Source organism: Oryzias latipes, chromosome 21 (genome assembly GCF_002234675.1).
Source record: "Oryzias latipes chromosome 21, ASM223467v1".
Taxonomy (NCBI): Eukaryota; Metazoa; Chordata; class Actinopteri; order Beloniformes; family Adrianichthyidae; genus Oryzias; species Oryzias latipes.
This window is the reverse complement of record NC_019879.2, coordinates 30,164,108-30,174,060: the sequence shown is the minus strand read 5'-3', so window position 1 is coordinate 30,174,060 and position 9,953 is coordinate 30,164,108. Positions and strand designations below refer to the sequence as shown.

Below are 9,953 nucleotides of genomic sequence, written 5' to 3'. Positions count from 1 at the left end.
CCTGCCGTTCTGACGGGACTCAAGGCTCCAAGGAATCCTCACCGATGCCTCCACCGGCGTGCGGGGGGGCGCCGTAGCGGAAGGAGTCGATGTAAGACTTGATTTTCTCCAGATCTAATAAAAGACCAGAGGAGACGACATCCGGTTCAAAAAGGGAATAGAATTATTTAGCTGTAGCTGCAAGCGGCCACCACTAGAGGGAGACAAACCCCCAGAACCTTACCGATCTGGTGATGCTGGGCTCTTTCTGTGAGCAGCTGAGCATCATGGACCCTCTGAGCTCCGGACAGGATCTCCTCCCCCCTCATGAACATGTCGTAAGAGTTGGAGTACTTCTACAGGGGGGGAGAGATGAACCAACGTCGTCAACAAGGAGGAAAACGAAGCGGCTGATATCTGACATGATAACAGACGCACGGCGATGCAGATCTGCTTCCCGGCAAATTACAACCATCTTTCACTGAACTTTATGAGTCGCTCTGTTAACGATGCAGAAATTATTCATGACTCCACTACAAAAAATGTAGCAGCTGAAGGGATGAGGAATAAATTCCTTCTGTCAGCCAGGCCTTTTACTGTCTGGGAGGGAACTTACGGGGTTGTGGGGGTCCGGCATGGTGTAGAAGGGCCGCACAGCCAACGGGTATTTGTCCAGCACGTAGAAGTCGGTGTCGTACTAGAATAGAGAAGGCAGCGTTGGCATGAGGAGGAGGGAGAGGCGCATCTTCGCATGTGCAGATCGTTCTGGTCGGAACAAACCTTCTCTTTGACGAGGCGACCCAGAAGCTTCTCATTGGGCGTACTGCAGGACAAGGACCGTTATGCTATTAAATAACATTTTCTATACAGATCTTTAAAAATGTCGGCAGTTGATGGCTACCAACCAAACCAGAACCGGACGGCTGTCCCGTGTTAGAATAAAAACCGTCAGGGGAAAAAGCATTTCCGTCCAAACGAGGTTTCTTTGGCGCTCTAGAGAGCCGTCCAAGGAGAAGACGAGGAGGAATAAACCAAAAAGAAGTGCAGAGCTCACTGGACTCGGCTCGGAACCGTGATCCAACAGCCAGAAAGAGACTTTTGGACAAAAGTGAACTGATCCAGAGGAACATCTGGATGAGCCACAAAAACCTCTGGACTAACGTTCTGATGAGACCCAAGAGGAACTTTCTGGAACGTCTCCCAGAACCAGACAGGCACGGAGGCAGAAGTGTGATGGTGAGGGAACTAAGACAAGATGCTACAAATGAAAATATTGATCCAAACACAGCAGGAAGTTCACCCCTGTAATTGATCTAATGTACAAAAATGCCTGTTGTCACCGCTGTCTAGTTAAAAGTCAGGCTTTGATGTGATGAAGACGCCGTTTCATGACGTTAAGAAAGATTTGGTCAAATTCAAAATCCTCAACTGGATCAATTTGGATAAAGAAAATGGAGCAAAAGCCTCCATAGCAGCGAGAAACCCTGGCTGTAGGAGTCGGGTCATGAACTTCTGACACTTCACCTCCACTCAGGTTCAAAGCGGTCCAACTTTTTACAGATTCTGGACTTTTCATCCCACTAAGTGGAATTCTAGAATATAATCACAGCATTTAAAAAAAGCTTTTACTGAGTTTTTGAAGGGATCCAACCTTTTTATTTATTCTATTCCCTCTACAAGGCAGAGCTCCAAAAAACCTGGATTCACAAACTGTTTATGGAGGTCAGTTATTGAAAACATCTGAAGTTGTTTGCTATAAAACATGTCTGATGGTCAAATATTTGCTTGATCCTCGCGCTGAACTTTCGCCTGAAAACACTTCTGCTTCTGTGGAACTGAAGCACCCGCCAAACCTGACCTGAGGTCGTCCTCGTCGCCCATCTCCACGCCGGCCTCGCGCAGCATGGCCACGCCCTCTGTGTACTCCAGCCTCAGGGTGGGCTCCAGGAACTTGAAGGGCTCGCTAGGGAACTGCTTGTTGACCGTTTGAATCTCTGTCTGGAAGCTGAGAGAAACACAGACACCTGCGTTACCGCCAGCGATCAAAGCCGCCGGCGCCGCACCAGCAAAAGCCGAGCCGGGGCTGCAGAACCTCAGTCGCCACCAAAAATAGCTTCATGTGTCATAGAGGGAAATGTCTGGAAAATCATGAGAACAAAACAAGAAAAAAAAAGAGGAAGAAGAGTCACAAGCTGCTTCAACAACAGGAAGATCAGCAGGACAGAAAACACCTCTGAGTAAAGCCTGCAGCGCAGATTTACACCACTAGGAGGCAGTAAAGCCACATCACAGAGATGCTTGACTGACAGAAAAAAACAGCTGAAGGCAAAAACCACATCTGTAAAACTTTGACATTTTAGACAGAATCACAACCACAGCCTCACATTTATCTCAGGATCATCCCTCTTTCCTGAAAAGCATCAATTTAAAAAAAAAATTCTTCTCCTCCATCACTTACCAAAAGAAATCAGAATAAAATAAAAATCTTGGATATTAAAGCGGAAAAAGAGTGTTTGATGACGGTGTGGGTTTTTTCTTTTGCAGCTTCACCTCCACTCAAACCTCACAAACAGAGAGTCTTCTCTGCAGATTTGAAAGCCTCAAATGTTTTTTATACATAAAAAAAAACTGAACAATTCTGAATAAGACAGACATAAAAGGGAAACCAATCCTTGATGTGAAAACTCAGGTGATTTCCCTGTAAATTTCAGAAAATTCCTTTGATTTACACGGAGGGACGCTCCTCCAAGGACGTCCCACAGACAGAGAGGGTCTGAACAGACCAAACACAGCTTCATCACACGTGGGGCTTACTTGTCTCTCAAGCCCTTGAAGATCTGCACCATGGTGTCGGTGATGGACTCGATCACCTCGTGGTAGTGGTAGTTGAAGGCCATCTCGATATCCAGGCCCACAAACTCCGTCAGGTGCCGGTGGGTGTTGGAGTCCTCGGCTCTGAAAACTGACGAGCAGATCTGCTGTTGACGTGAGCCCAGTTTTCTGCAGCTCTAGAAGCGCGGCTCCTAAATGTCTCCTCCTCTGCTTATTGCTAAAAATCACAGCTGAAATCTTCCGGAGCTCAAAGCTGCAGGTTTGGTTTAACTGCAGATCCGCGAGGGAATCAGCTCTGCAGAATGGACGGTTTTTCCCTGGAATGGGAAACTTCCGTTCACATCCATCCTCTCCAAGCTGAATCTATGGGGGCTCATTTTAACCCAGCTGCTCCAGAACCAAATCCGTCGCCACGACAACACGTAAAAGTGCCAGCGCTCTGTGAAACCTAAAGATGTCTCCAATAACGTATTGAATCCACTCTCAGGCTGTTTGCTGTGGTGGATTAATAATCCCTAATCAAACACTGAAATCTCAGATAATCAGACGCCGGCCGTGTTTGCTTTTCTGAAGAGCCGAGCTTCCTGTTAATCCACCAATAAAGTCTTTTACAAGTCCCTTCCTATCTGTGACACAATAGAGCGGCGTTATTAAACTTTAACAGTCTCCTAATGGGGGGGCCGGCCTATTTTTTTACATCCTCTGGCTCCCTGTTCTACGGAGCCCCAAAAGGGACATTGAAGAAAAAAAAACAAAGTAAAAATCTAAACTAAAGGGTGCACACCAGTTAGTAGCAGGTGAACACAAGATACCAGTTAAAATCTGGTCATTTGTGGTCATTTGATACATTTTCCCAAGTTACCTGAAATGGCATCACCTGAGCGAATTGAGTTTTACTTTGCTTTCCGACTCGTCAACAAAGACATTGCAGCTTTGCTTGCTCACCGTCACAATGACGTCGTCTCTGAACGTCATCTTGAACGAGTTTTAAGGTCATGTGGTTTGTTTCGGCGCCGGGGTTACACCCAGTTTAGATCAGGTTACCACCTTTATTCAGGAGGAATTAAGATCATCCGGTGAAAGGACATGTCCGTCTCTCTGACCCACGGGTGGTGAACTCTGAGGAGCCAGACGTCTGCATCGCTGCAGCTACTATAAATGATATTTGGGATTTGTATTAATGGCTGGTAGTAACTGGTGAGCACCAGAGAGTTTTTTTTCTCCTCACTGTTACTATCGGGGCACCGTACCATTCCGCTCTTCGGTCTGTAAGGACCTTTTGGGCAGCGGGGCGAGGGGGGTGGGGCTTACCTGGACCCACACAGAAGACCTTGTCGAAGTCGGCGCAGATGCACATCTGCTTGTAGAGCTGGGGGGACTGGGCCAGGTAGGCGCTGGTTTTAAAGTAAGACACGGTGAAGACGTTTGCACCCCCCTCACTGGCAGCTGGAAGACAGAGGAAGACAGTTCCAATCAGTTCCCGTCAGGGGAGGCGTCTGCCGGACGGACCCCCCAGCACAGATTCAGTCGTCTGTACAGGTTGGACCATAGTTCACCTGCAGACAGCCGTGAAAGGACAGACGGGACTGAGGCGGATTTGGAGGGAAAAGGAAGATCAGAGCATCTGCAGCTCCTGTTGCTGATGCTGCGGCGGTAAAGCAGGGCGGGGGCTCACACGCCGCACCCTGTCTGTGCTTTGGGTGTTGGCATGCAGGAAGATGTGGTTTTAGCAACAACAAAAAAGCACACTGTGTTGTTTGAAACACACACCGCCCCATGGAAAAAGAAAGAAAAAAAGAGCGGCAGTTTTGAATAAAGACGTCACGACGGTTAAGAGCAGAGGAGAAGAGGAAGTGAGAGCGCATCAGAACCTCAGTCCTCTTCTAAAGCCGGTCACGGGGCCGCTCCCGCCACCCGTGGGCGAAGGCGGAGGCCGGCAGTCTGTCTGGGGACCATTCAGAGTGACCTATGAACCTATGAAGCATGTTTTTGACAGTGGGAGGAGTCCCCCGAGAAAACCCACGCATGCACGGGGAGAACATGCAAACTCCACACAGAAAGGCCCCCCCATTGCTGTTCTGGTTCAGGTCCCCCAGCCGGGACTTGAACCGGCTGGGGGACCGGGGGTTAGGCAAAAGCGCTAACCACTGCGCCACCGTGCAGCTAACATAAAATCACCTCAAACCCTTTTTTATCCTGGAAATCCCATGGAATCAGACTTTGAAATAAAAATGTTAAACCTGGAGGTTCCCTTGATAATAATAATAAAAATAGATACAAATTATTTTGATGGCGCCTTTCTGGGCACCTAAGGTCGCCTGACAGGTAAAAAAACAACTCACAGAATCAAAATACAAGAATAGTTTTAGCAGTGGTTAAATTCCTAAAATTATAAATAAATTAAGAATGGTTAAAGGCAGCTTAATACATTTCTGTTTGTTTTACCAACATGAACACTTTAGTTACTGTGAGTTTTATCAGTTTAAAACAGCAGCTTCAGGAAAATATCAGTTTGAGAGTTCAGTCATTCCCCGAGAGTTTCATGAAAACCAAAAGACAACAAGAGCTTCACTTGGAAGAGGGTTTTAGTGTGAAATACGACGTTTTCCTGTTTGTCCTCCATCACTGAAAGTCTGAGCTTCAACCGACCCTCAAGTCGGTTGAATTTGTAGAAGATCCGCCTGAGGAGGAAGTGAGCTCAGCAACCTTCACACCGAGTCAGAAAACACAGGTGGGCGGGAAAACGGAACGGAAAAAACTTTCTGTTTAAAAAAAAAAAAAGGTGTGATCTGTAGTTTGGTGGTTTCATGAACAGATATGTTTCACCTGAAATGATTTTCGGGGTCTGGATCTCCACGAAGCCCTTCTTGGTGAGGGTGTCCCTGAAGAGCTGGCAGACTCCTGACTGCAGGCGGAAAACGGCCTGGCTGGTCGTCGTCTACAGGAAAACAGACTTTATTACACAATCACAGCTGTGATGATGTGACTCCACAGTGATTATCTTCATTTTTATGCACCTCTTGTCTGCGAGAAAGGCTGGAACGTTCATTAATTAGGAGGGAGACGTGCCTTTGAGCCCTGGGAACTGAAAACCCATCATTATCACGCTAAATCCTGGAAGAGTAAATCTGAAGATTACAGTCAAGGTGCAACCCCGCAAAAAGTCCAAGAGCGTTACAGTTAAGCAACAGAGCTCATCCAAAAGTAAGAGAACAGTCCCTGAAATGCAGTGACTCATCTCACGTGAGCACAAGCCTTCCACGCTTTAGCGCCTCACAGCCTCGCCACGGCGGCTCGTCTGAACCGACAGAGAAAAGAGGGGCAGGTGGGATTTGGTTTGGTACTTTCAAGGACGGTCCGGCTCGAACCGGAGGCCCTAAAGAGAAAGAAAACCAAATTCCCTGCTGGTATAGACGCTTTCTACAGCAGCAGAAACCGCAACAGCTATGAGTCACTGATCTGAGGCGCTGCCCCCCTGACAACGTGGGGAAGCCAGTCTGAGGGAGCGCTTCCGGTGCAGCGCGGTGGAGGACGGCGGGGAGCAGTTGGGGCCCTAAAACTGGCTGCTCCTCTGATGCCGCGTTTCCGTCTAACACACATTTGAACTGAAGCCAAGTCTTTACACCAGAAGGGGCTGGTTTGAAACCCCACTGCGGTGAAGCCGCACCGCAAACGGGTTTCTGAGCCCAAAACGAGAACCGTCTTTTTTGGTTTGGCGTACCTGCCAAAACCAGAAAAGGTTGAAACCATTACAGGAAACGGAGAAAAGAAAAAAATCTGATGAAAACTGTGTTTTTGGTGTTTTTAAACATGTTTTTGTGACGTTTTTCTCATGATGGAGGACAAAGATAAAGAAAATTAAGCTCAAAATAGCATATAAATATTAAAAAATCTATAAATAGAAAATAAATTATACGATATAAATTATGAGCTAAAAATGACAGAAAGTCTCAGTCCAGGTCAGGAGACAGACATGGATCCAACAGAGAAACATCTGGACAGATGTTCTGATGAGAGCCGTTCTGTTCCATCTGGATCCGAACTAGGGTTGGGCGATGTCCCTTAAATTGGCCGTTGACGATGTTTGCTGTCAACCATCGGGATGGACGATGACATCGTCGGGGGGGTATTTTTACATTTTCCGTTCTTATATAACTGCTATTCGTTTTTTTGCTTTTTTCATTTTATTTCCCAACTAATGACTAATCCGCGATGATCCAGTATAAACTGAGGGAAGTGACTTTAACAAAAAAAGTAACAAACAAAATAGAAAAGAAGTGGTCCGCTCCCGCACTTCACTAGTGAAGTGGACCGGCGGAGTGCGGACTTACAACCTTGTGTTTGATGGGAAGGGGGGGGGGGGGGGGGGGGGGGTACATGAGCGGTATGTGTGGGAGATTTAAGACTGCGATCCGTCCCGCAGCTCTAGGGGTACGAGCTACCGAACTCAGAACCGGGTCTAAAAGTGTGTGTCTGAGCACAGCTCGGATCGTCAGCACACACAGCGGTTTGAGCTTCAAAGCAGAAATGTCGCTCAGTCCTTAGAAAACATTCAAACAATCACGCCGATTTGTGTTTCCAGTCGTGTCCCGACTAAATAAAGGCTGATGTTATTCTTACATGTTTACGTGCAGCCAGCAAGTAGCACCACCCAAAGCTAATGTTGTTAGCACGTGTTAGCATACTGCTAATCCTGGCTTCTTTCCGGCTCCGTTCAGAAAAAGCACTGACCACACGGATTAAAATTCAAATGATGAGCGAACAGGTGTTTCATAATAACCGTAACATTATTAAAAGCACGTTTAGAAGATCGTCTTGTATATTACCGAGCTGACATGTCAATGTATATAGCTGCTCGTCGCTGTTTAACATTGTTTTGTATTGAATTGTTACATTCAATAAAGTTTGAAAAAAAAAGCCGCTCTGCGGAATTTATATCCTTCCGGTTTTCAAACCCTACTGCGCATGTGCGAATGATTTATTCCGACGGAAAGTGTGACCTTAGTGACCGTTTTTATATTCTGAAAACATTTTTCTGGGCCCATGTACACGGTTGGATTCTAATCCGACCATTGATCCCATCAAGATATTTTGTACATGTAACCGCGGTTTATGGTGTCGACACGCAACGTGTGGGGGGGGGGGGGGGGGGCGTGGCATCACGATGGTGTCTCTCCATCGGGATGTCAGTCACCCATCACGATGGACGATGATATCGTCCATCGGCACAACCCTAATCCGAACAGAACATTTCTGAAACGTTTTAGGTTGACCGAGCATCTTCCTTTTTTCATTTGAGTCTTTTGTCCTAATACCGTCGTTTAAAAAGTGATTTCTTTTTGGACGACGTTCTGAGTCTGATCCTTGAGGGCAGACGTCTCTAAAAAGTGTTTTTTTCTGACCAAACTTCCTCAAAGTCCAGCTGTGCTGCACAAACTGAACAAACAGAAGTGAATTTTCCCACCGTCTGTGTGTGAAGCACCTGATGTCGGGGGGGGGGGGGGGGGGGTCATAGGAACTAAATTATTATTTGAGGAGTTTTATTTGTCCCCGTTGGAGTGTTTGTCTGCCCGTGTGGGAACGGCTTTACGGCCTCGTAAGTGCAGACCTGATGACAGGCCCGGCTGCACAAACAGGTGTTGGCGTGCGGCGGCTGCGGGGTCGCTGCCTTCCTGCCAGCCTCAGTATCCAGATGCATCAAAACAAAGACGCGCTTTGCGGCTCTGCCTTCTCTGCCGCTCGTTTAGCACGTCTCCCACACAGCCCGGCGTTCAGAGCTGCAGCCACTAAATCACAGGCCAACACTTTCACTCTGAGGGCGCGCTGCTTTGTTCCATATTTAGAGGCACAGAGGCGAGCTGTCGACTTCTTAGAAGAACCTCTAAGTCCTTTCATCAGCAGACGAGTGGAAAAAGATCTTTGTTTTGTAAGAAAAAGGATAAAATGTTCATGTCAAACGACGTTAGGTTGAGGTGGTTTCTATATATCGTCAAGAGTCAAAGTGAGGCTGAAAAACCTTCTGGTGTTCCTGCAGGACCTGTTCTCGGAACCCTTTGGACTTAATAGGTGCTATTCTTGAGTTTTTATCCAAAATCCTGGTACATTCTTTTCTCAATTTGATACACAGACTTGATAAAAGATCCACCAGATAATCTATGAGTTTACAGACAGACTCCAATCGTCTCTTGATCTGTTTTTAAAGCGTCCCCTGTAGTCTTTGCATTTTCATTTTTAAAAAGCCAGTTTTTCTAAAGTTTTCTACAACATAGTTTCTGCAGAGCTCAACGTGACGTTTCAAAGGCACTTCTAATAAAGGTTCCACACAAAGGGCCTCTTTTTATATTCAGAAAATACAGTTTGTTGCATTTATGCGCTCTGTTAAAAACAGTCTTTAGATATCCTGCTTATTTTTAAATCTTTAAAACCAATCTGTATGCAAACACCTTTAGAAATTGACAGTTTTGCTTCCCGGATTCTTCACATTCTTATCAATAACTGATAACTGGTAGCCATGGAAACGATTGAACAACAACTTTCAGAGGTTTATGTGCGCTCGGACAGATATTTCTAGCTGTTTACTCGATCAAGAAGCTGATCAGCTGTTGGAGGAATTCTCCAGATTTCAGCGATGCGGCTATCGACTGGTTTCTCTGGAAAACCTGGTTCCTCCTGGACGCGTGAGGCCGGGGTTCCCTCAGGAAACGGGTTACTAAACGTACAGCCAGGCCGTCCTAGAGACGCTCAGCGTGAGGGGATCGGATCGGGGGGGGATGAAACTACCACATGGGTCAAAGGCAGAGAACAATTTGGTGGGACATGGTTTGTGCCGTCTTACCCGCAGGTCAATCACCCGGTTGTCCAGCCTGGTGTCTTGGTTGACGGTGGCGCGGCTTTCCTGAGGACAAGCCAGAAAAGACAAAAGGTTTCAACATAATGGAGGGGGGGTGGGGTTTAATCTGCTTTTAACAGCTGGAGTGAATAAAAATAAAATAGGGCCATAAACGGTCAAAAAGAACAAAGTGGTTATTTTCCCAAACCGAAAGGCGCTTCCCAGGTGCTGCGATGAAACAATTGGAGTCAACAGAGAAAAGAGGAACAAATAAGACGGTAAATGTGTCATCACGGGACGAGCCATCGCTTCC

The 9,953-nt window shown here is 46.7% G+C and overlaps 1 protein-coding gene across 1 annotated transcript in view; it reads right to left on the bottom strand.

The window, feature by feature from the left end:
- Window positions 1-9,953, bottom strand: part of dars (aspartyl-tRNA synthetase) — a 29,059-nt gene that overhangs the window by 390 nt on the left and 18,716 nt on the right. The window contains exons 9-17 of the mRNA XM_004086925.4: window positions 9,647-9,706; window positions 5,638-5,749; window positions 4,123-4,257; window positions 2,794-2,941; window positions 1,838-1,984; window positions 760-802; window positions 596-676; window positions 224-335; window positions 43-114 (exon numbers count right to left, since the gene is read on the bottom strand). Coding sequence (XP_004086973.1) covers window positions 43-114; window positions 224-335; window positions 596-676; window positions 760-802; window positions 1,838-1,984; window positions 2,794-2,941; window positions 4,123-4,257; window positions 5,638-5,749; window positions 9,647-9,706 — 910 coding nt within the window. The remainder of the gene's footprint in view (window positions 1-42; window positions 115-223; window positions 336-595; window positions 677-759; window positions 803-1,837; window positions 1,985-2,793; window positions 2,942-4,122; window positions 4,258-5,637; window positions 5,750-9,646; window positions 9,707-9,953) is intronic.